Raw genomic sequence first — 24,059 nt, forward strand, 5'->3', positions numbered from 1 at the left:
TTTCCATTTTTTGTTCAGCTAGAGTGGGAGGGAGAGAGAGGAAGAGAGAGAGAGAGAGAAACATCGACGTGAAAGGGACACATCAAGTGGTTGCCACCCGCATGATCCAAACAGGGCCGGGGACAAACTGCAACCGAGGTACATGCCCTTAGTGGGAACCGAACCCAGGTCTCTGGACCACAGGCCGAACCGGCCAGGGCTGACTGTTCTTACTGTCATCTCTTCACTGTGCCGCTGTCTTTCTACTGCTCTGATTTTAGCAGCTCCAGAAACTTATTTTCATACATAACCTTTGCAAGGCCCACAGTCCTCCCTTATAAACTCCTTTTTAAAAAAAAAAAAAAATATATTGATTTTTAGAGAGAGAGGTAGGGAGAGGGAGAGGGAAATAGAAACATTGATGAGAGAGGAACTTCAATTGGCTGCCTCCTGGACGCCTCCTATGGGGATCAAGCCCATAACCTGGGCAGGTGCCCTAACTGGGAATGGAACTAGTGACCTCTTGGTACATGGGACAATGCTCAACCCACTGAGTAACACTGGCCAAGCTAAACTCTTTTTTTTTTTTTAATCCTCACCTGAGGACACTTTTCCATTAATTTTCAGATAGAGTGGGAAGGAGGGAGAGATAGAAAGAAATATCAATGTGAGAGAGACACACACCAATTGATTGCTTTCCATAGGACCCCAACTAGGGCCAGGGATAGAACCGTAACCAAGGTATGTGCCCTTGACCTGAATCAAACCCACCACCCCTTGGTCCAGGGACCAACGCTCTAACCGCTGAGCCAAACCAACCAGGGCCAGGCTAAACTCCCTTTAAAACCCCATTTTCTATAGCTGCATCTGTACCTCTCCTTGCACCCCAAACCTTCTCTAACTTTTGTACCCTTCTCTAATGGCTTGACCTTCACCTCCATACTCTTCCCAGCCATTCTTGCCTCCCTCTGTATCCTTACCCAGGCCAGGATTTCCTTACCCAGCCTCTGTCTCTCATCTCCAAGGGCCTCTGCAGCTTTATTTGCAGCCTCATCCTCACCAGGAGGGCCTTGACACAACCCAGCCTCAGGGAGCTGTCTGCCCTTGCTCACTGGGGGCCACCCTGCCCACACTCCATCCTAAACAATTGTTCTCGGCATACTAGAACAGTCCTCTGACCTTGCCTGTATGAGTCAGCTGCCCCCACTTCCCCCACTGGAACCTGCGGGGTCTGGACAATCCCCCTCTCTGCCTGGCTCCTTCCTCTCTGGCCCATGTCTGTCCTCTGGACGCCTCCTCTCCAGCCCGCCATCCTTCTCCAACGCCTGACTGAAGTACTGGGTTCCTCTGGGAGGAAGCCGGGCTCCGTCATAGCCTGAGATGTGCTGGAAGGCAGGAAACCCGGGTTCTATTTCTGCCTTTGGCCCTCTGATGGCCCTCCTTGGGACCTTAGGCACCCCCTGCATGGGCCCAGGCCGCTGCCAGCTTATGCATCCTAGGAGCCATCCTGGGAGCTGGTTAGGCTGGGGACAGGGACCAGCCAGCCCTGGGCTTCCTGGTCCAGCCCAGCCTTGCCGCCTTTCCTGGTGAGTAGGGGGCTTGAGGTCTTGGGTCAGTCCTGGCTCTGCCAGACATTCACCTGTGATCTTGGGCAAGTTTCCTCCATCTGCTTGGCCACCTCAGGGGGTCATTGGCAGGGTCAAATGACACTGAGGCCTAGGAAATGCTCTATAAACTGAAATGCAGTGTGGTTGAGAGGCTTTGCAGGAGTGACTCTCAGTGACCTCGGCGAGTCCAGCTCATTGCACAGCCCTGGTTACAGAGGCAGTGTGGTGTAGTGGTAAGAGCTTGGCCATTAGTGCCAGACTGCCAAGGTTCCAGTTCCAGCTCTACCACCTAGGTCTTCAAGCAGATGACCTGATTCTGCTCCACTTCCCCATCTTTACAGTGGGGCTGTTTAACACCTGTAACCTGGGTTAACACATAAAAGCCCTTAAAGGAATGCCTGGCGCATAGTAAGTGCCCAATAAATTAGCTCTTTTTATTCCCTAAATTGACCCTGGACTTTCCAGGTCTGAATCCAAGTTCCCTTCTATGGTCAAGTTTCAAGCTCTTTCTGAAACCTCTTTCCGGTCTGGCTCCATCTCCCCTCCCAGATGTGAAATACAGCTGCTAGAACCTTTTGATCTTCAGCTTTTCACAAGTGAAGTCTCTGCTCTTGCTGGCTTAGCCCTGGCTGCAGGCCCTGAGCTGACCCCGGAGCCTTGGGTCCTGGGGAGGGGGCTGCAAGCAAGCGCCGGCGGGCATGTGGAGGGCTGGTTCCCTGGGGTCCCTAGGGTAAGAGGCTTCTATCCAGGCCCAGTATGCTCTGGATTCTCTCTTCTCTCACTGCAGATGTGTGTTCCTGGCATTTTTTATAAGCTGAATCTCAGTTTGCTATTTCCTGTCCAGTCACAAGCACCCCCTGACTTCTCCTTCCCTGGGAGAAGCTCTGGACCTTGCTCACCAAGGTTCTTCTTTTCGACAGCGTTCTGGTGTCTAGGGGGTGCCAGGAATCCCTGTGTCTCAGTGCCCCTGCCACAGCGCTAGCCTCATACTCCCCTTGGGTCATCAGGGCGTGCTCAGGACCCACACCCCCTAGCCAGGGGAGGAGGGAGAGGCCCTGGTAGGGGGCTGATCCTGTGATCTTAACCAGTGAGTGTCCGAATCCCCTGAGCACACATAACTCTAACCGTCTGGCCCGAGTGGAGTGAGCCTGACTCAGTGGCTCTGAGAGGCAGCCCAGGAATCCATGTCTCACCACCTCCTGGAGGCTCTAGAGCTCATCCTGGGTGTGGACCTCGAGGCCCAGCCCAGAAGTTCACTGACCACCCTTGTCCAGAGGGAGAGGGTGGGGAGAGAAGGAATAGGAAGGGTTTGCTCATGGATGGGGGGAGGGGCGTGAGGCCTTAGCAGAGGATAAAGTGGGCAGCGCAGGCCTCACACAAGGCTTGGTAGCACTGCAAAGATAACCAGATGGCACTCAGCCCCTGCCTCCAGCCCAGGAAAGGAGATGCACTAGCCTAATGGGGGGTTGTGCCTGCTCCAAAGCAAGTCATCTTCAGGAAGCTGCTAGAATTAATAGGTGATGACATTTTCATTCATTCATTCCTTCCTTCCTTCATTCAAGTGTTTATTAAACACAAGTGCTGAGAAAGTAGAGCTGAATTAATCACAGTCCCTGCCTTCAAGGTGCTGCTATTTTAGCAGAGGTACAGGCAATTACAAGATGAGCCCTAGAGAGTGCAGAGCCCAGCCTGGGGGTACAGGAGACTGGGAAAGGCAAGGAGTCAGGACAAAGGCTCTCAGAGATTTTCTGTTTAGTCTTCTTTATTGAGGTGTAAAATACATACAATAAAATTTACCCATCATTTCAAGGGTACAATAACAAGGAGATGTATGTACCCAGGGAACCATTAGTCCAAAATGCTCCCTCGTGCCCCTTCCCAGTCAGCCTCACCCCACCCCTGGTCCCAGGCAACTACTGATCTTTCTGTCACCATAGATTAGACTTTAACCCATAGAGTTTTATACAGTAGGGAGTCTTTTTGTGTCTGGCTTCTTTCAGTTAGCACAGTGTTAGAGGTTCATCTGTGTTGCTGTGTGTACCTCTAATTTGTTCCTTTTTATTACTGAGCAGTTAAAGGAGGTGCTGTTTAGCTGAATTTTTTAGGACATTTGGAGTTAGCTAGATAAACAAAGGGAAGAAGGGCACTTGGGCAGAGGGACCCTCATGAGAAACGGCCAGGAGCTCCAGGACATGGACTATGTGAAGTTGGGGGATGGGGAGGATAGGGACAGGCTATTTCTTTGATTTCTTTTCTTCTCCTGGGGTCTCTCTCCTGCTGCCACCACCTTGCCTGGCCGGTGGCTGGGTTTTGCTTTCACAGACAGGCAAGGCCATTTTCTTCTGGCCAAGCTGGGCTCCCCAGATAGGGCCAAGGGCAGGGCAGGGCATGAGACGCCCCTGCCAGGCCATCTGGGCCTGGACATGCCTTGTGGGGCCACAAAGAATCCTTGCACACTTGTCGGGGGAGGGGGCTCTGGGGTTCCCTGAGGCTCCACTGGGTTTGTTTTCCTCTAAGTGAACTGGTGAAACTCCTTTGGAAAAATCTTGATCTTGTCTAAGGGAAAGAGGCTTTCACTGCCCACACCCACACCTAAGAAAGGCAGGTGTGATGGCTGCTGGCGCCCTTCTGCTCCAGCCTGCAGGGTACAGGGTCTGAGCAGCTGCTCATGGAGTTTGTGCTGGGTTCAGCAACAGCCTGGGGTCACCGGGAGCTGATAGCATGCCTGTCCTGCCCCCATTCAGCCCAGCTGTTAGGCTCCACCCTCGCCTCTGCACAGACGAGCCTGTCTGTATAGCAGAAAGTGCCAGAAGGAATTCTCCAGCGTGGCTGGAATGTGCTCCCTGTGGCCTGGAGATGTTGAGGCCAGACTGAGGAAGAAAGAGGTGGCCAAGTTGGCCTGGCAGGAGCTGCTATTGGGGGCAACAGCTTCGACCGACTCACCCTCAGTTTCTGCCTCTGTCCCCCTTCCACGCTGACCCTGGCCACTCTTCCACCTGCCTATGTTCCCATCTTTGCTGGCCCAGGTCACCCTTTACCTGCCTGTGTCCTCCTGTCCACTAACTCATGTCCTGGATATCTCTTGCCTTCTCCAAAAGAAGAGTCATCACTTACCAAAGTGATTTTAATTTTATTGTCCGTTTATGTGAGGATTCATTCAAACTTGGTGAATTTGCAGGGTTGGGCTCTGAGGCCTCAAGGAGCTAATGGGGTTTGAGGAAGCTGAGTCAAAAATACTGATTCAGCCCCAGCCTGACTCTCTTAGCCACATCACATCTGCCTTAACCACTAGAGGGCTTTGGGGTGGGACTCTGAGTCCCGCTTGAAGGGAGGGGCTGGTCCTGGGCTTGGCAGGAGCTGGAGAGTGTGACATGGTCGTCTGTGTGGTCTCCCACAGGTGACCCACGGGCTGAGGGAGTATGATGACTTGTCTCTGCCCGAGGATGCAGAAACGGTTACGGCAGGCCGGGCTGGCTGGAGCTACTCAGACCTTTCTGACGATGAGGACTTGCTTGCTGACGAAGCTTCTGGAGGTGGGCAGAGGGTTCTGGTGGCTGGGAGTGGAGGGGGTGAGGGGCAGAGTCAAGGTTCTCCCCACTAGGCTTTAAAGAGCCCTCAGGAAGCTTGCCCAAGGTGGCACCTCAAAAGATGGGCTAAGAGCTGTGTGTGTCCTGAGCCCTGTTCCCAGTGACCCCAGGATTCTCCACTTAAAACCTGTGAGCCTGGGCGGTGCTGGCTCCTTTGCTGCGGCAGTCCCCTCCTGGGACAGGATGATCAGGACTGACGGGGACAGTGGTGGACAGTGCACAGTGGAAGACAGTTTCCATCCCTGTGCCACCTCCTCCTGTCCTCACCCGGAGACCCGTCTGGCCTGGCCCTTTTCCCCAGCCACCCCTGGTCCACACCCCCTCTCCAGGCCAGCTCTCCCTAGGCCTGGAGAGGAGGTAACAGTTGTGTTTTCATGACCTTCCCCAAATGTGCCCAGAACAGTGCCTGACACCAAGTAGGTGCTCACCACATGTTGCTGAATAAGTCTCTCTTTTGCTTGCAGACGGCCTGGGAAGTGGGGACATGGGCAGCGGGTTCTTCCAGATTGGTAAGTTGCTGGGCTCCACTTGTAGGCCCCATCCTGCACCTGGGAAAGCCCCAGAGCAGGTCTTTCCAGCCACAGAGGTCCCATTTCTGGGGCCAAGGACCCGGAAGGCTCCTTGGGCTTGCCGTGAAGGTGGCCTCGGACCTCCTGAGTGACAGTTATATGAACTGGTTGGCAGGTCCCTGCAAGGTTGGGCATGGCCAGGTTTTGTGCTTGCCTGTGCCAGGAAATGCCCGGTGCTGTGATCAGAGGAGATAGGGTGCATTCAGGGTGGTATGGCCAGAGATAAGAAATACCTGGTTCTGATGGGGACTGAAAGCCAGCCACTCAGCATTCGAAGATAAACTCATTCCCAGGGCAGCTGAGCTGTAGAGTTCTCCCGAGTCCTCCTGAGGACTGCTGCAGAGCTGGGGACCCCCGGCAGGGATGGGCAGCCAGAGGGGCTCTGTGGCATCGGGCACTTAGGCAGGCCAACAGAGCTGACAGTGGGGGGAGAATCAGCCCCACCCAGAACTGGGAGGGAACCCTGCCTTAGGTTAGGTCGCCTCTGGGAAGCCAAGGGTTCCTAGGTTGGGGAAAGGGCTGGGCTTCACAGAGGGAAAGGAATCTGGGGCTCTGTCAGCTGCCCACTCTGCCACACCCAGTGTGCCCAGCCAGAGCAGCGCTGGCCCAGCACTGGGCATGGGCCTCAGAGTCCCTGCTTCCTCCCACCCTGGGATTCTGGTACAGAAGGAGCTACTAGTCACAAATCCCAGCAACTCCATATAGTTCCTGCTGACCTCTGCGAGCCCTCTGTGATCAGAGCCAAGGATGGGGCTCGGCTCAGGCTGATCTCAGGCAGCCCCACAGCACCCAGTGCTGCCCACACTGGCAGGCCTGGGCAAGTCTGGCCTGGGCCTGACCAGGGCTGGGGTCGACTCCCTTCAGCTGGCATCTCAGGGGCATCCAAATGCCAGAGGGTGGCATCCTACCCGGGCCAGTGCAAACAGGAGGGCCTGTGGGTGGAGTAGTACTGACTGTGACCTCCCAGCACCTGGGACTCAGACACTGCCTGAAGCTTTTCCACGTGTAGGTCTCTGCAGGGCTGCAGGATGCCTGGGAGCTGGGTGGGGCCCAGGAGTGGGTGTAAGGTGCCGTGCACACAGCTCACATCCCAGAATGGCCTGTGCTGATGCGTCCCTGGGAGCTGCTTCTTGCCGAGCCAGGCCTGCCTTTGGAGGCCCTGGTCCAGTCCACCCTGACCATTTGGGGTATCTGTGGCCCCTCCCATGGGGCTGCCCACTGCAGCAGCTCTGCCCACTCTGAGTTGTTTACCAGCCCATCTCCCCACTGGGAAGCAGCTGTGAGGACAAGAGAGGCCAGGGGTGGGGGAAGGGTAGGGATAGGGAGCAGCAGCTGGGGAGGGCCTGAGGGCAGGGCCCCTTTCTTCGTGGGTAGGGCTGATCTGCACCTTCTAGGCCCAAGCCCTGGCACCGGGCACTGCCCTTGGGGCAGGTTCACACAGCTGGGCTGAATCTTAGCCTGGAAGGCAGCGGGTGTGTCTGATTCCCAGCAGCTCAGCATACGTGCTTCAGCCTTGCCTTCCCTGTGCTGCTCAGCAAGGGCTATCCTGACTGTGATGAGGCTGTACCTGGCTGTGCACCCTGACTGGGCCCTGGCCCAACCCCGGAGCCTGCAATGTAGCCCCAGAGATGACTCTTCCCTCTGGCAGGGCTGTGGCTCCCAGAGGCTCCGCCCCAGCCCTATCCCTATGCCCCCAACTGTGTCGCTCCTTGATAGCCCCTGCCCACCTCCCCTCATCCAATTTCTCTCCATCTTCTGACCTCTTTGTCTTTCCCACTCCTATCTGTCCTGCTCTGACTCCTGTCTCCATGTCTCTCCTGCTCCCCTCCTGCCTTGCCCGGGCTGTCGTTTTCCTGCTCTGTGTCTGTCATCTGTGCTTCATCCTTCTGTCTCATTCTGTGTCTTTCTTCCTCTTTTTGGCTTGCCACTTCTGCCCCTATGTCTCTGTCTTTCCCTCGCTTCCTTCTGCCTTTGTCTCATCTCTCTCTTATTCTCCCCCCACTGTCTCTGTGTCTCTGTCTGTCTCCTTCGTTGTGTCTCTGTCTCCAAATATCTGTGATTCTGTCTTCAAATTTCTGTTGTTTCCTCACTTTGTCTGTTGTCTCTCTTTCTCTCTTCATGTCTCTGTCTCTCCCTTTGCTGTCTCCGCCCCTGCTCTCCTCCCTCTCTGCTGCCCCACTCTGCAGGCCCTGGGCCACCCCTGGGCCACCCTCCTGTGGCTGGTATGATGGTTTCGGAGCCTGATGAGGCGTCTCCTCTCAGTAAGTGACCTGCCAGCCTGGTGGGCTCGTTCTCCTTCTCCCTCCCAACCCTCTCTACCAGCTCTTCCTCCTCACTCCTTTTCCTTCCTCTTCTCTTCCTCCCCACCTTGCACTTTGTCACACTTGAGGCTCAGAGGCACATCGTTAGAGGGCCTAGGGGCCAGGCCAGCCACTGCCCCACCCCAGCTAGCCCACCTTCCCCCTGCCCTGCCCAGGATACAGTCAGGCCCCATCTGGCCATTCAGTCTGAACAAAGGGGGCTGGGCCTGGTGTTCTTCCCACAGGGTGCTGGTGGCTGTTGTTTTTTAATCCTCATCCAAGAATACTTTTTTCCCATTTATCTTTCGATAGAGTGGGAGGGAGGGAAGGAGAGAGAGAGAGAGAGAGAGAGAAACATCGATGTGGGAGAGACACATTGACTGACTGCCTCCTGCACGACCCCAACCAGGGCTGGGGACTGAACTGCAACCAAGGTACATGCCCTTGACTGGAATTGAACCCGTGACTCTTTGGTCTGCAGGCCGATGCTCTAACCGCTGAGCCAAACCGGCCAGGGCATGGGTGCTGGTTGGACAGGGATGGATACGGCAACCTCTCGGGGAAAAAAGCCCTAGAGTCTGGAGGCAACTTGTGTCCACCTGAGGACTGGCTGATCCTGGGCCCACCTAAGGACCCAGAGGGACCCAGGGATGGGTTTCCAGGGCCTGGGTATGTGTGGGAGTTCTGGTGAACAGGGAGTGAGCACAGGGAGTGGGAGGGGTAGCCTGCATTCCACACCCCCACTTGGGTGCAAGGCAGCTCTGGGCCTCTCATCTCTCCAGCCTTTGGCTTCAAGTGAGCTCTCCAGATGGGATCAGAATGAGGGCCAGGAGGGAGAGTGCCGGCCTGGGCAGGCACCCAGCGAGCACTCCCAGCCCCGGCAGCATCACCCCATTCCAGCACCCTCAGCTCTGGGGGCAGGTTCCTGAAACAGACAGACCTCACGTGCCCCAACCCTCAGGCACCAGTTACAGGGACACATCCCAGGGTGGAAGAGGAAAGGGCTCACCCTGACCTATCCTGGCTTGCAAGAAAGCCGGGGGTGGGGTCAGGCTGGAGGGTCCATGCCCTTCCCAGGCTCTAGTAGAAAGGGGCTTTGTGGAGCCCAGGCCCCTCCCCCAGGAGTGGGCACATTCCTGGGCAGAGGCCTGGCCTCCTTGCCCTTGCCGTGCCGTGGGGCTGAGGCCAGGGGCCAGGGTGGGGGGACTCTCAATGGACCTCTGTGCCTGCTCACAAGGGGCCTCTGTGGCTAAGCTCGTGGCTCCCATACTCTGGGCCCCAGAGCCCCGCCCGCCCGGCACCCAGGAGCCCAGGCTGGTAGGGTCCCTGTGGCTCAGGGCAGGCAGTGCTGCCCTCACAACACCCTCTCTTGGTGTAGGAGTTTAAGCCTACTCCCATACCAGCCCACCCCTGCCTGGGCTTGCTCAGCCCGAGCCCCAGAGGGAGAGGGTCCTGGTTCTGGGGGCGTGTATACCTGTGGGCCTGATGGAGTGAAGAGGGAGGAGGGCAGGCTTTGTGGTCGGGCCCAGCTGATGCCATTCCCTCTGCACCTACACGCCGGTCATCTGTCACCTCTCTGAACCCACTTCTGCCTCAGGGATTTTGCAGCTGCTGTTCCCTTAGCCTGGAATGTTGTTCTCCCAGATACCCCTGGAGCTCACTATCTTCCTTCGAGCATCCCCTTTGAGGAGAGGCCTTCCCTGGCCACCCTGGGAGAGCAGCACCCTGCCTCCATATACATTCCTTGCTCATTGTGTTACTGCCTTTCTCCTCCCACTGGAAAGGGACCTCTGTGGGGACAGGAGTTGTCATTTGTGGAGTTCACGCGGGTGCCCTTGCCCTTAGAACACTGCCTGGCATACAGCAGTTCATACGGATGTGTTAAAGCAGGGAATGCCCCCTCAGATGCGAAGAACTAAAACCAAATCCATTCCCCGGGTTTGTCATAGACCAGAGGGTATAATTACAGCCAACTCTGTGCGGCCCCTACTATGTGCTAGATGTTGTTATAAGCACCTCATATGTGTTAACTTACTCTTCACAACAGCCTCCTGGGGTGGGCACTACTGTTACCTCCATTTTAGCGACAAGGAAACTGAGGCTCAGTGAGGGTAAGGTCACAGGGCCGTAAGTGGCAGTTTTGCTCCAGAGGCTGAGCTTTTAATCACTAAGCTACACGGCCTCTCATACAGTAATCAGTCATAATATATTGTACCTACTGTGTGCCAAGCTCTGTGCTAAGCACTTTGTACATATTTAAAACTCATTTGTAACTCGTGTCAACTCAGTATTTGTAATTTACACCTTAATTCATGACATTGAGAATTAATGCATAAAAAATCTTGTCCATAATAGATGCTCAAGAAAAACTTGGTGTATGTTTATATACACATATATATGAGTCATTCGCAACTCATATGAACTCCTTTTTATAACTGCTATATGAACTCAGGGACATTATGAGATTTAATATGTATAAAATGTATGCAGTAGGTGTTTAAGAAACAATAGTTGTATGTATATGCACACACCAATCTGATGTAAATTGATTCAGCCATCACTTATTAGGCACCTACCATGTGCTAGGTGCTATGCAAACACTGGGAATACAGGAGTGAGTGACATCCGCAGTCCCCCGCCGCTCTCAAGTTCATAGTCTGGCAGTAGAGAGAAAGGTGACAGCACTTCTGATTTTTAGTGCTTGTTCCATGCCAGTTGCGGCATCTGAGCACACAGGGAGGTGGTGCATGTCAGCGTGATATCACGTATTCCCTACAGCAGCCCAGCATGGTTAACGTAATCAGTGTCCCCAGTTGACCGAGAGAGGTGAGGTCAGTGCCTGAGATGTGGCTGACCTCAGGGTCCATGATTTTTATTTATTTTTTTTAAGTTCTTTTATTTTTATTCATTTATTTGTTTGTTTTTAATCCTCACCCGAGGATATTTTTACATTTATCTTCAGACAGAGTGGGAAGGAGAGAGAGAAATAGCGATGTAAAAGGGACACATTGATTGGTTGCCACCTGCACGACCCCAACCGGGGCTGGGGACAAACTGCAACCGAGGTACGTGCCCTTGGCTGGAATTGAACCCAGACTCTTTGGTCCGCAGGCCGACGCTCTAACCGCTGAGCCAAACCGGCCAGGGCAGGCCCATGATTTTTATGAAGATGCTCTATGATCCATGTGTGTTCAGGCAGCATCTGTGCCACGTGGGTTAGAAGGTGCTCTGACAGGAAAGCAGAGAGGCTGGGCGAGCCCCAAGGAGGAGTCTCAAACCCAGCCAGGGTTGGGGCAGGAGGGCAGTTCAGGCAGTCTTCTTGGAGGAGGTGATAGCTGAACTGAGCCCTGAGGGTTGAGGACAAAATGTCCAGGGAAGAGTGGTTCACTTGCCAGCCGTCTCTGGAAGCCTCACTTCTTGTTCAGCCTTCCTCTGAGCTGCCAGGAGTCTCCTCTTCTGTACCATGGCTTGATTTCTGGATCAGGCCACTTTTCCTGTTAGGTGGGACCTCGGCTTTGACTCCTGGGCAGACCAGCCAGGGCCACTGTAGCATGTACTACTAGGGGCAGTTCTGGGCAGAGCTGTGGGCACCATTGCTCTATTTCTTTTTTTTTTTTAATCCTCACCCGAGGACATTTTTGCATTTATCTTCAGATAGAGCGGGAGGGAGAGAAGGAGGAAGAGAGAGAAAGAAACATCGTGAGAGACACATTGAGTGGTTGCCACCCACATGACCCCAACTGGGGCTCGGGACAAACTGCAACCGAGGTACATGCCCTTAGCGGGAACAAAACCCGGGTCTCTATTCCGGGGCCAACACTCTAACCGCTGAGCCAAACTGGCCAGGGTGATCGCTCTATTTCTACCTACGGGCCTAACTGCCTGAAGCCACCACAGGGTGACACATCCCCTCCCCCTGTTTCTGCAGTTTACTTCCGAGCCCTGGTAAATTTCACTCGTTCCATCGACTATAGCCCTGAGCTGGAGGATGCAGGCTCCGAGGCTTTCCGAGAAGTGTCCAAGGCTGTGGTAGACACGGTGAGGTGAAGGGGCCCTGGGGAGCTCCCCAGGTGGGCAGGACTGAGGGTAGGGTGAAGGTATCTGAGGGCTGATGGTGCTGTGTCCCTCCCCAGCTGGAGTCGGAGTACTTGAAGATTCCCGGAGACCAGATTGTCAGTGTGGTGTTCATCAAGTGAGAAGGGTCTCTTGGGGGCTGGTGAGGGATTGGGGGCCAGAAGAAGCTGACAAAGATGGGAGAAGCCTGGGTACTGGGAGGGGAGACAGGAGAGGCTAACCAGGTGAAAATTCAGGAATTGGTGGGGGGACAATTTGGACCTTAACTTGCCCTGCTTGGGGTACAGGGTGTCCAGGAGCAAGGGAAGAGTCAGATTAGGCCTGAGTATCAGACAAGGGGCCAAGGGAGGAGCTGAGACCATAGGCATCTTTCTCACCCTGTTCCCCTGTCCCATTCCTGTGCCCAGGGAGCTGGACGGCTGGGTCTTTGTGGAGCTGGATGTGGGCTCCGAAAATAACACAGATGCAGCTCAGATTCAGGAGGTGCTGCACTCAGTCATCGCCAGCGGCTCCATTGCTTCCTACGTCACCTCTCCCCAGGGATTCCAGTTTCGACGCCTGGGCACAGGTGAGCCCATCCTGGAGCCTGGGGTCACATCCTCCAGTTTATCAGATTTATATGGATACCTTTTGAGTGTCCCCACCATGGGCTCTCTTACCTTGGGCTTACACATCACTAGGGACAGGGAGCTCACCCCCTATGAGTCTACCCCATCAATCTTGATTCAGTCTCAGCTTGGGTTGAACATAAACTATTTCCTCTAACATACACTTATTAGACCCAGTTTCTGTTCTCTGTCTACCTCTATATACTGACAAGAGGAATAGATCTTTTCTTCATACAGTACTTTCAGATCCAAAACACTTTTGTGTTTAATAATAAGCAATAATTATTTACTGAGCACTGATTACATGCTAGGCACTCTGTAAGGCCCTTATGTCCAGCCTCCAATTCAATCTTCAAAATATCACAATAATTCCTGTGTAGTAGATATTATTCTTCCTGTTTTATTCTTTTTTGTTGTTGTTAATCTTCAACTGAGGATATTTTCCCATTGAGTTTTAGATAGAGTGGAAGGAAGGGAGGGAGAGAGAGAGAGAGAAACATTGATGTGAGAGAGAGAGAGACATCAATTGGTTGCCTCCCACAGGACCCCAACCAGGGCTGAGGATCAAACCTGCAACCCAGGTACATGCCCTTGACCAGGAATTGAACCTGAGACCCGTGGGCTGACGCTCTAACCACTGAGCACACCAGCCAGGGCTATTCCTCCTGTTTTAGAGATGAGAATACTGAGGCCCAGAAAGGGAAAAAATGACTTGTTCAGATCCACATACACTGATAGTGGAAAAGCCAGAATTGAAACCAAACCCTGTGTCTTTATGAGTCTTGTCAGAACCTATGATAAGATGAGATGAGAAACAGGTTCAGAGAAGATAGGAAACTGACCCAAAGTCACACGGCTCTGAGATGCAAAATCCTGGCCTCTGTACTCAGTCGGCCCAGGGCTCTTTTTATGGCACCGTGTTCCCTGTTTTGACTCCCAGAGTCTTTTCTTCTCTAGTCTAAACAATCCCAGTTCATTCCTCATAGACTGTGGTTCTCAGCCGTCTCCATCTCAGTCCCCTTTCCTGGGAAGGCTCCAACATGTCCCCACCTCTGACTCAGTGGAACCCAGAACTGAAAAGCTGTATCCCTACCATGGTGTATCCCAATCAGAAAAATACAGTGAAGCCATCACCTCCCTCATTTTGCACGTAAAACTTTAATTATTGCACCCGAAGATCAAGCTTGCTCTTTTGGCATCCCCAGGCCCAGGTCTGAAGATTGCAGGGGGTTCAGCCCTCTTCATTTTCCAATGAGTCTGCAGGGCTAGGGATGGTGGAGTGGGCCCCCAGCCCAGCAGCTCACAGGTTCCAGGTTCAGGTAGGGTGGCTGCTGATCACACCTTCCTTTCCAGCACAGCCCCCCTTGGCCACTGTGGCGACCACAGTGACACCAGGTGAGAGTGTAAGCTGGACCTGGGCCCAGCGGGTAACTAAAGTTAATAGATGGCGGGGAAGGAAGGATGAGGCCATGATGGTTGGGCATAGTGCACAAGCCACCCATTCTGCTCTTCCTCTTTGTCCTCGCTGGGCTAGGTTGTGTGCATGTGTGTGTGTGGCATGTTAGCTGGGTAAGGCCTGGGTGAGGCTACTGCCACGCATCCTATGTCTTGTGTGCTGCAGATATGTGCACCATGTGCTTCTTGCCCTTGCTCAGTCGGCCAAAAACCACCTGGCCTGACACAGGGCACCAAAGCCCACTCGCAGCCATGCAGTGCCTGTGCTGTCCTTACTCCTTCCATCAACCTTCCACCTGCCTCTCTGATTCCCTCCCATTCCAGTGTCCCAGATCCCGAGAGTCTGCACTGAGACCGAGTTTGCCTGCCACAGCCACAACGAGTGTATAGCCCTGGAGTATCGCTGTGACCAGAGGCCTGACTGCAGGGACATGTCTGATGAGCTCAATTGTGGTGAGGGACTGTCTGGGGGCACAGGGCCTACAGATGCAAGGGAAGGGTCAGGGTATGCCTGGGCCTCCAAGTCAATCTGGGCTGCAAGAGTTTGGTGCAGGCAGAGGGGTCTGAGGGCGGTGGGCAGGGACATGGAAGGGTGATACCAGGGTCAGGGCCAGGACACGGGCTGGGTGGCAGGAAGAGCCTGGGGGAGTGTGGGTGGCGAGGGGTGAGGAGTTACCCTCTCTTGCCAACACCAAGTGGCTGTGTTCACAGAAGAGCCAGCCCCAGAGCTCGTCTCCTCGCCACCGCCTCCAGCGGAGACATTACCTATAACACCCCGGCCAGAGGCAACCACCACACGGCCCCCAGGCATCGAGGTTCCCCACCATCTCCCTGGCCCTGTCAGGCCCGTGCCCTGTGGGCCCCATGAGACCGCATGCCGCAGCGGGCACTGCATCCCCAAAGACTATGTCTGTGACGGGCAGGAGGACTGCAAGGATGGCAGTGATGAGCTGGATTGCGGTGAGGACTGGGCAGGGGTGGAGGTAGGGGCTTAGGGGGTGGAGGACTGGCCAGGGAGGGCCTCTGGCTGAACCTTGCCCGGTTCACTCAGGCCCCACTCCCCCCTGTGAGCCCAACGAGTTTCCCTGTGGAAATGGGCACTGTGTCCTCAAGCTGTGGCGCTGTGATGGCGACTCCGACTGTGAAGACCACACCGATGAGGCCAACTGCCGTGAGTGTCCCGGGGCTCTCCTGGCGTCCTCGCCCCACCCAGACCTAGTTGACCCCTGTTCCCTCCCTTCTTGGGCAGGTTTGTTTGCTCTCACTGGCTGAGTGGTGAAGGCCCTGGGGACAAACTCTAAGGTTTCTCTCTCTCTGACCCCGGCAGTGAGAGCCCTGGGCTCTGAGCTGTCTTTGTAGCAAACAGCCTGGCTGGAGTGCTCATGGTTAATGTCTCTTTGTTTCTTTCAATACCGTTAATCTTGTCTTTGTTATTTATGCTTATGTGTGTGTCAGATGAGTGGTTAAGAGGGCTTGGTGCATACACCAGGGTCCCTTGATGATGAGGTTTGACGTGTGTGCGGGTCAAAGCATTCCTGTTATGGGCCTTAAGATTTCTCACCTTGCTGGTTCTGAGTTATTTGTTCCTTCATCAGCCCAGCTCTTAATGCATCTGTCCATTCAATTATCCGTTGCCCATCTGTACAACATCCTTCTTCCCTTCCATCCATCTGTCCACTCACCCTTTCATCTAACTGTCCATCCATCCATCGTCTTTCTGCATAGCTCTTCATCTCTCCATCCACCTGTCTATCCAGCATCCTCCTGTCCATCTCACCATTCATTCCATTATCTCTCCATCTCTGTCTGTGTGTCTGTCTCAAGCTCAGTCTCCTTGGGGAATAATGTCAGTCACTGTCTTCTAGAGATGCCAAGCTAGGGCCCAGCCCTGGCACCATGCCTACTATATGCCTCTGGCCAGTTCATAGGTGGCTGCCTCAGGTCAGGTGCCATCCTGGGCCGGTGAGGGATACAGAGCAGCAAGGTCCAGGCTGTGGCAGGCCCCTTGCAAGGCCTTTCTGGTAGAACTGCCCTAGGTGTTACCCAGAATCCAGAGATACAAGCCACTTTGGTCATGCTTTTGACAGGTCTTGTGCTTCTAACGGTGGCCAAATGTGGGAGGAACTGAGTGACTGTGACATGCCAGGTTTGGGGCAATGCAGGTGGAGTGAGTGGTGAGGGCATGGTAATGTGATGAGCTGTTTGATGGCTGACTGATAACCGTGACATTGTGGGCAGTGTTGTGGCAACAGTTTCTGGGCCTGGTCAGGGTAGCTGTGTGGCATGTGGGCAAGATGAGAGAGTGACCCCAGGAACACCTGGGGAAGGTGGACAGGGTGGGGCTGTGGGCATAAGTCAGAAATGGGGTGATCTACCCATTGCCCACAGCGCCTGCTCTGTCCCCCAGCTGCCAAGCACCCCGAGGACGTGTGCGGGCCCACGCAGTTCCGCTGTGTCTCCACGAACACATGCATCTCAGCCAGCTTCCACTGTGATGAGGAGAGCGACTGTCCTGACCGCAGCGATGAATTTGGCTGCAGTGAGCAGGGAGCTGGGGGGCAAGCTGGGGACACTGGGCTGGCTCCTCTGAGCCGTTTCCCCTACTCCTTATCCCTTTGCCCCTCACACCCCTCGATCCTGTTCTTGTCTTCCAGTGCCTCCCCAGGTGGTGACCCCTCCCCAGGAGTTGATCCAGGTTTCACGGGGCCAGACAGTGACCTTTACCTGTGTGGCCATCGGTGTCCCCACCCCCATCATCAACTGGCGGCTCAACTGGGGCCATATCCCGTCTCATCCCAGGTGTGGCCCTGGGCCTGGGCGGGGGCTAGGGATGTAGAGGAGGCTGGGCCAGTGGCCCAGGCCTGACCCTGCCTCTGTGTTGGGGCCCACCAGGGTGACAGTGACCAGTGAGGGAGGCCGAGGCACGCTGACCATCCAAGACGTGAAGGAGGCAGACCAGGGTGCCTACACCTGTGAAGCCATGAATGCCCGAGGCATGGTGTTTGGCATTCCTGACGGTGTCCTGGAGCTCATTCCACAGCGAGGTACCACCATCAGGCTGGGGGTACTGGGTGTGGGGGTGGGCCAGGGCTGCCTGCCCGGGACCTGCTGCAGCCCACTCTGTGCTGCCCATCAGGGCCCTGTGAGGATGGGCACTTCTACCTGGAGCACAGCGCCTCCTGCCTGCCCTGCTTCTGCTTTGGTGTTACCAACGTGTGCCAGAGCAGCCGCCGCTTCCGAGACCAGATCCGGCTGCGCTTTGACAGGCCCGATGACTTCAAGGGTGCGTTGGTGGGGGGCAGACAGTGGTGGGGGCGAGGGTGGATGGGAGGCGGACACCAGTCTCCAGCGGGCTTAGAGGGAGGGCAGGCATGGGAGAGCAGCAGCACTGGGTGTGTGGGACCAGGTTTGGGAGGGATGCAGGGCTGCGGAAGAAATGCTGAGCCCTGTGAGAAAAGCATTTCGGGGAAAAACAAATATTTTAGGAAAAGCCAAATCTACACTTGATATTTGCCTGCTTCAGGTTATGAAGAGGATGGGCTCTGGCGTCAGATTCCTGGTTCAAATCTTGGCTCTGACCCTTACTGCCTGTGTAGCCTTGATCGAGTTCCTATCTTGTGCCTCAGTTTTCTCATCTACAAAATAGGGAGAAAATAATAACTACCTCCCAGGTTGTTGTAATGACTTATGGGTTAATGTTGTCAGCCTGTCAGAATAGCACTTGGTCCCTGGTAAGTGCCCAGTAAGTATTCCCTACTGTTGTCCTCATCCTGACAGACTGAGAGGTGCCACTGTCCCCAGAACATAGGAGCCCAGGCTTGCGCATCTTAGCCCAGGGCAGGCCTCCAGCCACACCAATTACTGCCCATGTGACTTTGGCCAAGTCTCCTGGCTTCTCTGGGCCTGTTTTCCCAAACATAAAGGCAGGCAGCTGGGCTTAGTTCCCTTGCTCTGTGAGGCAGAGTGGCAAGGACCCAGACATCAGAGAGACCTGGGTTCAAGTCCCAGCTTGGTCATTACCACCTGATGTCAGGCAGCCCTTCATCTTACTACCTTCATCACAGAAGATTAGAAGTGAGTGGAGGGTTTAACGCCTTATGCAGTAAGTACCAACAGACGTTGCCTGTTATGTCCCTCTGTTTGTTGAGAAACCTCAAAGTGACTCCCAAAGTTGTCTCTTGGTATATTTAGAATGATAATGGCCATGGGCATCATTTCACAAACACTCAATTGGTACTGTGGCTTGACTCACACAGTCATTGGGTGGCTAATAGTCCTGGCAAAGTTGGGGCTGATTTTACTGTTTTCAGATGAGGAGCTAGAGGCTCGTAGAGGTTGTGGGGCTTCTCCGGGGTCACACGGCTGTTTCAGAGGCAGAACTGGAACCTAGGACTGTCTGATTGGAATTAGGATGGTCAAGGTGGGTAGGGAATTCCAAGGTGAGTAGGTGGCCTGTATGTGGATGGTGACCAGGATGGGAAGCTTCAAAACATCCCTTGAAGGGAAGGAGGAAGGCAGCCTGGTCTTGGGGGCTATGTATGTCATTCTGCAGATGAGGGGCTGGACTCCTCCATGGTTGCAGGGGCACATTTAGGGTCAGGGAGAAAAGCTATTGGCAGATGTAGACAGATATAAAAGCAGGGTAAGGGAGGGACTGCCTTTGGAAGTAATGAGCTCTCAATGTGGTAATCACTAGCCATGTGTAGCTATTTAAATTTAAATAAATTAATTCAGTTCCTCAGTCACTCTAGCCACATTTCAAGTGTCTAGCAGCCATATGTGGTTAATGGCTACCGTATTGGAAGTACAGATACAGGGTATTTCCATCATCACAGAACGTTCTCTTGGATAGTTGGTGCTACCCTGGAGATCTGGGATAGGCTGTGGAGAAAGTTCCTGTGTGGGGGGGGAGAGGGTTGGACCAGATGACCGGTCTTAGTGACAGCAACAACAGCTAACCATCCAACGGAGTAACAGCTGTTTTGGAGCACTGCCTCTGTGCCACACTTTGTTTTAATCATTTTAAATCAGTTTGTTCATTTTAAGTTCTTAATAACCCTGTCAAGCAAGCCACTATTACCCCATTTTACATATAGGAAAACTGAGGCCTTTGCCCAGACTCACACATCTGGAAGGTGGCAGAACCAGGACTTGAGTTCCTGTTCTTCAGCCCCGTGTAGCTCTCTACTGCCCCCTGAGGGCTGTTTCAACCCTTACAGTCCATGGATCTATTGGCCGGCAAAAGGTCCTGAGAAGTCCTGCTGTAAGGAATCCCCAGGACCCTTCTTTGACCCAGTGGTTCCCAAATAGTTCCCAGTCGTCATTCCACAGAACTGGCTCTCCCCAGAGCTTGCTTTGGGAAATGCCACGCCAAAACTTCAGGAGGAGAAAGAAACTGCTTTTTTTTTTTACTTTGGGAGAGAGACTGAAGTTCTCTCTAAATCAGATTTCTTCTAGAACTTTCCCATCTTTCTGGGTTACTACTCCTCAAGGTGGTGTCTCAGGTGGTCACATGCTGTGGCCCTCAGCTCCTCGTCTTGCCACCCACAGGTGTGAATGTGACGATGCCCGCACAGCCCGGCATGCCACCCCTCTCCTCCACCCAGCTGCAGATCGACAGTGCTCTGCAGGAGTTCCAGCTGGTCGACCTGTCCCGACGCTTCCTGGTCCACGACTCTTTCTGGGCTCTGCCTGAGCAGTTCCTGGGCAACAAGGTGAGGGGCCCCGCTGCCATCCTGGGTAAGGAAGGGGCCAAGCCCCTCCTCACATGCCCAGAAGCTGCCTGGGCTTCCCTTCCCCTGGTGGGCAGCAGGGGAGACTCAGCTGTGGGGAAAGGTGTGGTCATGCCCCAGTGCAGCCCCCTGTGAACAGCAGCTCTTCATCCTGTCCGCCCCTCACGTTGGCAGGAATGCCAACTCAGCCTTCAGAAAACCATCCCAGACCAACCCCACACCTGGGCTGAGCTAAGGGCCCCTCCTCTGGTCTCCCCGGGCAGCTTTTGCATAGCATTATCACACTCCCTGCCACATTGGACTAAGCACCCCAAAGGCCCAGGTCCCACCCATCTCTGCTTCCTGTGCCCAGCTCCATGCCAGGCACACAGTGAGCACCAGGTCTGCAGAGTGAGGAGAAGGGAGATGACCGAACACACAGTGGGCATCAAGCATGTCCATGGTTGCCCTGCCCTGATTTGTCCTGTCTTGGCCAGGTGGACTCCTATGGTGGCTCGCTGCGCTACAAGGTACGCTATGAGCTGGCACGGGGCACGCTGGAGCCAGTGCAGCGGCCAGACGTGGTCCTTGTGGGTGCCGGATACCGCCTTCTCTCCCGAGGCCACACGCCCACCCAGCCCGGTGCTCTGAACCAGCGCCAGGTCCAGTTCTCTGAGGTGAGTGGTGCCTGAGCCCTCAGGGCTGGGGCAGGAGAGGGTACTGGCTGGGCAGGTGCTGACTCATGAAAACCACCCCACCATTGTCCACACCCAGGAGCACTGGGTCCATGAGTCTGGCCGGCCAGTGCAGCGGGCAGAGATGATGCAGGTGCTGCAAAGCCTGGAAGCCGTGCTCATCCAGACAGTGTACAACACCAAGATGGCCAGCGTGGGGTTGAGCGACGTCACCATGGATACCACTGTCACCTACGCCACCAGCCATGGCCGTGCCCACAGCGTTGAGGAGTGCAGGTGCCTGACCCAGCAGGGACCCTGGCAAGGATAGGAGAGAAACATCAGGACCTCACGGTTCCTGCAGCCACTGTCTTGGTCCTTTCCCCACAGATGCCCTGTTGGCTACTCTGGCTTATCCTGTGAGAGCTGCGATGCCCACTTTACCCGGGTGCCTGGTGGGCCCTACCTGGGTACCTGCTCTGGCTGCAACTGCAATGGCCATGCCACCTACTGTGACCCCGTGTATGGCCACTGCCTGGTTAGTACCAGTTGGCACATGGACAACTGGCTAGGGGCAGGGGACAGAAGGCAGGGGTCATGGCCACCAGACAAGCTACTGTGACCTCTGGATGAATGCACAGAGAGAGAACGCTCAATTGAGGAACGTGCAAGTCCTACTTCCTTCTGTCCTGGCCAGACCAATGCTGGAGAGTACCATGCAAAGTGTGGCCCTTAGCAGGGCAGCCCTAAGGGATAGGAGCCAATAAATCATGTTATTTCTTAGGGATAGTGGAGAGAGCTGGGATTGTGGAGCTGGCAGAAGAGAAGGCTCAAGCAGGGAAAACTTATCTCCCAATCTCTGAAGAACTGTGAGGGGTAGAAGGAACAGACTCCAGAGGGTAGGCCTGGCCAGTGGGTGTAGATAAGAAGAGGGAGGCAGGTTTAGGTCAGTAGAAAGCAAGCATTTGGAACGGTCTATGGGACAGGCTGCCATGTGAGGTGATGAGTTCCTCGTCAGGATGCAGCTGGGTGCTTCCCTGTCTGCAAAGCTGTGGAGTAGTTTCGGCACAAAGGGGGAGGCAGAGCCAGACAGCCTCAGAGGCCCACCCTCACGGAGCCTGTCTGGTTCAGTGTGGCCCCATGCGGGGCCAGAGGGCTGCACTGTAGAACCTGAGCCACTCCCTCCCCTTCCTTCCAGAACTGCCAGCACAACACCGAGGGGCCACAGTGCAACAAATGCAAGGCTGGCTACTTCGGGGACGCCACAAAGGCCACAGCTACTGCCTGCCGGCCCTGCCCTTGCCCATACATCGATGCCTCCCGCAGGTAGGACCCAGCTCGGGATGGGCGGATGTGTCTGGGTGAGTGAGCGGTGCAACAAACTAGGGGCGTACTCTGGGCAGAGAGGTGGGAGATCTCGGTTCAAATCCTAACCTGGCCACTAGATTGTTCTGTGCGCCTTAACCTCTCTGGGCCTCAATTTCCTTTTCCATATAATGGGCCCATCTGCCTTCCTAGTGTTGCTACGGGGCTGCGGATCAAGAACAAGTGGGGAGAGATGACATCATGACTGCCTGTGTGAACAGCAGTCATTTCCCCATGCGAGACTGTAAGACCTGTCCTGGACTGTTGCCCTGTCCCATGTCCTCTCCACTTGATTCCCCACAGATTCTCAGATACCTGCTTCCTGGACACAGATGGCCAAGCCACGTGTGATGCATGTGCCCCAGGCTACACAGGCCGCCGCTGTGAGAGGTAAAGAGGCCAGCGGGGGCTGGAGGAAGCAGGTTGTGCTGGGTGGGGGCATGGACGTGCCACTCACAACCCACTCTCTCCCCCAGCTGTGCCCCGGGATACGAGGGCAACCCCATCCAGCCAGGCGGGAAGTGCAGGCCCACCAGTGAGTAGTATCACAACCACCCTCCCCTGGACTCTCCCCTGGCTACCCACCAGGCCCCAGTCCTGGAGCCCAGCATAAACCCATGATCATTGGGGAGCTGCTTCACTCTGTCTCCCATCTGCCCAGAGTATGTCTGTGTCCTCTCTTCCTACCCTGCCAACACCCACTTTGTGCCACCAGACCAGGAGATTTTACGCTGTGATGAGCGAGGCAGATTGGGGACCTCTGGGGAGACCTGCCGCTGTAAGGTACGCATGCCTCCCCTAGCACACCCCAGGGCCTTGGGTTCTGAAGCATACCTGGGAGAGGGAGAAAGGAGGATCTGTCCTCTCCATAACTCCTTGGCTGGTGGGTGGGGGCCTAGCTAGAAGCTGATGGGCCTGGCTAGCCAGTCTTCCCCCTCATGAGAGGTGGTTGGGGAGTCAGGTGACCCAGATTCAAGTCTCAGATCCTCTGCTAGTCATTCTTTGTACAGCCATTGTGCCTGTGCTGTGCCTTTGCTTTGACTGTACTTCAGTCTCACATAGACGCAGTGATATTGGTATTAGCATTGCCAGTTTACAGGTGAAGAAATAGAGAGCCAGAGGAGGGAAGTCATTTGTGTTAAGAGTGTCATTGGGAAAAAGAACTGAACAGATTTTGGAGTCAAGCACCCTGATCTTAGATCCCAGAGTGGATTAGCAAACCAAGTGACCTTATGTAAATCATTTTCCATCCCTGAGCCTCAGTTTCTTCATGTGATGAATACTGGTATCACATACCTCTCAAGGGACTTAGAGGAGTTAAGTGAGATGATGGGTGCCCGATTGGTGTGGTTCAGTGGATTGAGCGTCATCCCATGGACTGAGAGGTCCCGGTTCGATTCCCGGTCAGGACACATGCCCAGGTTGAGGGCTTGATCCCCAGTAGGGGGTGTGTAGGAGGCAGCAGATTGATGTATCTCTGTCACATCGATGTTTCTATCTCTCTCTCTCCCTTCCTTTCTCTCTAAAAAAAAAAATCAATAAAAACATATTTTTTTTTAAATGAGATGATAGGTGAACAGAAACTAGCAAGGTGCATGAAACACACCATAAACAGTAGCAGTAATTATTTTAACCAACCTGCTATACTTTACATCTTAATTTATTTATGAATCTTCTAGCAACCAAAGGGAAAGGGGGAAAACATTTAGTTGCATAAGCTTTCTTTAAGTGGGAATTATTGTTCACATGGCTGCGAACCTTTATTATACACGTGCTCTTTCCATGGCTCCCCCTGGCTTTGGGTCCCCATCTGAATGTGGGTGGATTAGGCCGGAAGCTCCAGGCAGCCCCTCCCATGGGCCATCCTGCAGCTCCCAGCTCTGTGCCTGCAGAACAACGTGGTGGGGCGCCTGTGCAATGAATGTGTCGCTGGTTCTTTCCACCTGAATGCCCACAACCCCGACGGCTGCCTCAAGTGCTTCTGCATGGGCGTCAGTCGCCAGTGTACCAGCTCCTCTTGGAACCGCGCCCAGGTACCTATGCAAGGCCGGTGGTGGGTAGACAGGTGGGACTGCCAAGCCCGGGGCTGGGTGGACTCAGAGCCAGTCCCAGGCCACAGCTCCATCCGGC

At 54.5% G+C, this 24,059-nt stretch overlaps 1 protein-coding gene across 1 annotated transcript in view; it reads left to right on the forward strand.

Annotated features, from left to right (window-relative positions):
• Positions 1 to 24,059, forward strand: part of HSPG2 (heparan sulfate proteoglycan 2) — a 102,871-nt gene that overhangs the window by 30,423 nt on the left and 48,389 nt on the right. Inside the window, exons 2-22 of the mRNA XM_036256828.1 lie at positions 4,984 to 5,119; positions 5,638 to 5,682; positions 11,971 to 12,080; positions 12,176 to 12,234; positions 12,524 to 12,684; positions 14,504 to 14,632; positions 14,891 to 15,139; positions 15,231 to 15,350; positions 16,587 to 16,718; positions 16,834 to 16,978; positions 17,072 to 17,223; positions 17,316 to 17,462; positions 19,730 to 19,893; positions 20,388 to 20,567; positions 20,665 to 20,861; positions 20,955 to 21,102; positions 21,763 to 21,890; positions 22,233 to 22,319; positions 22,406 to 22,464; positions 22,645 to 22,712; positions 23,822 to 23,962. Coding sequence (XP_036112721.1) covers positions 4,984 to 5,119; positions 5,638 to 5,682; positions 11,971 to 12,080; positions 12,176 to 12,234; positions 12,524 to 12,684; positions 14,504 to 14,632; positions 14,891 to 15,139; positions 15,231 to 15,350; positions 16,587 to 16,718; positions 16,834 to 16,978; positions 17,072 to 17,223; positions 17,316 to 17,462; positions 19,730 to 19,893; positions 20,388 to 20,567; positions 20,665 to 20,861; positions 20,955 to 21,102; positions 21,763 to 21,890; positions 22,233 to 22,319; positions 22,406 to 22,464; positions 22,645 to 22,712; positions 23,822 to 23,962 — 2,757 coding nt within the window. The remainder of the gene's footprint in view (positions 1 to 4,983; positions 5,120 to 5,637; positions 5,683 to 11,970; positions 12,081 to 12,175; positions 12,235 to 12,523; positions 12,685 to 14,503; positions 14,633 to 14,890; positions 15,140 to 15,230; positions 15,351 to 16,586; positions 16,719 to 16,833; positions 16,979 to 17,071; positions 17,224 to 17,315; positions 17,463 to 19,729; positions 19,894 to 20,387; positions 20,568 to 20,664; positions 20,862 to 20,954; positions 21,103 to 21,762; positions 21,891 to 22,232; positions 22,320 to 22,405; positions 22,465 to 22,644; positions 22,713 to 23,821; positions 23,963 to 24,059) is intronic.

This window comes from Molossus molossus, unplaced genomic scaffold (assembly GCF_014108415.1).
Source record: "Molossus molossus isolate mMolMol1 unplaced genomic scaffold, mMolMol1.p scaffold_m16_p_12, whole genome shotgun sequence".
Lineage (NCBI taxonomy): Eukaryota > Metazoa > Chordata > Mammalia > Chiroptera > Molossidae > Molossus > Molossus molossus.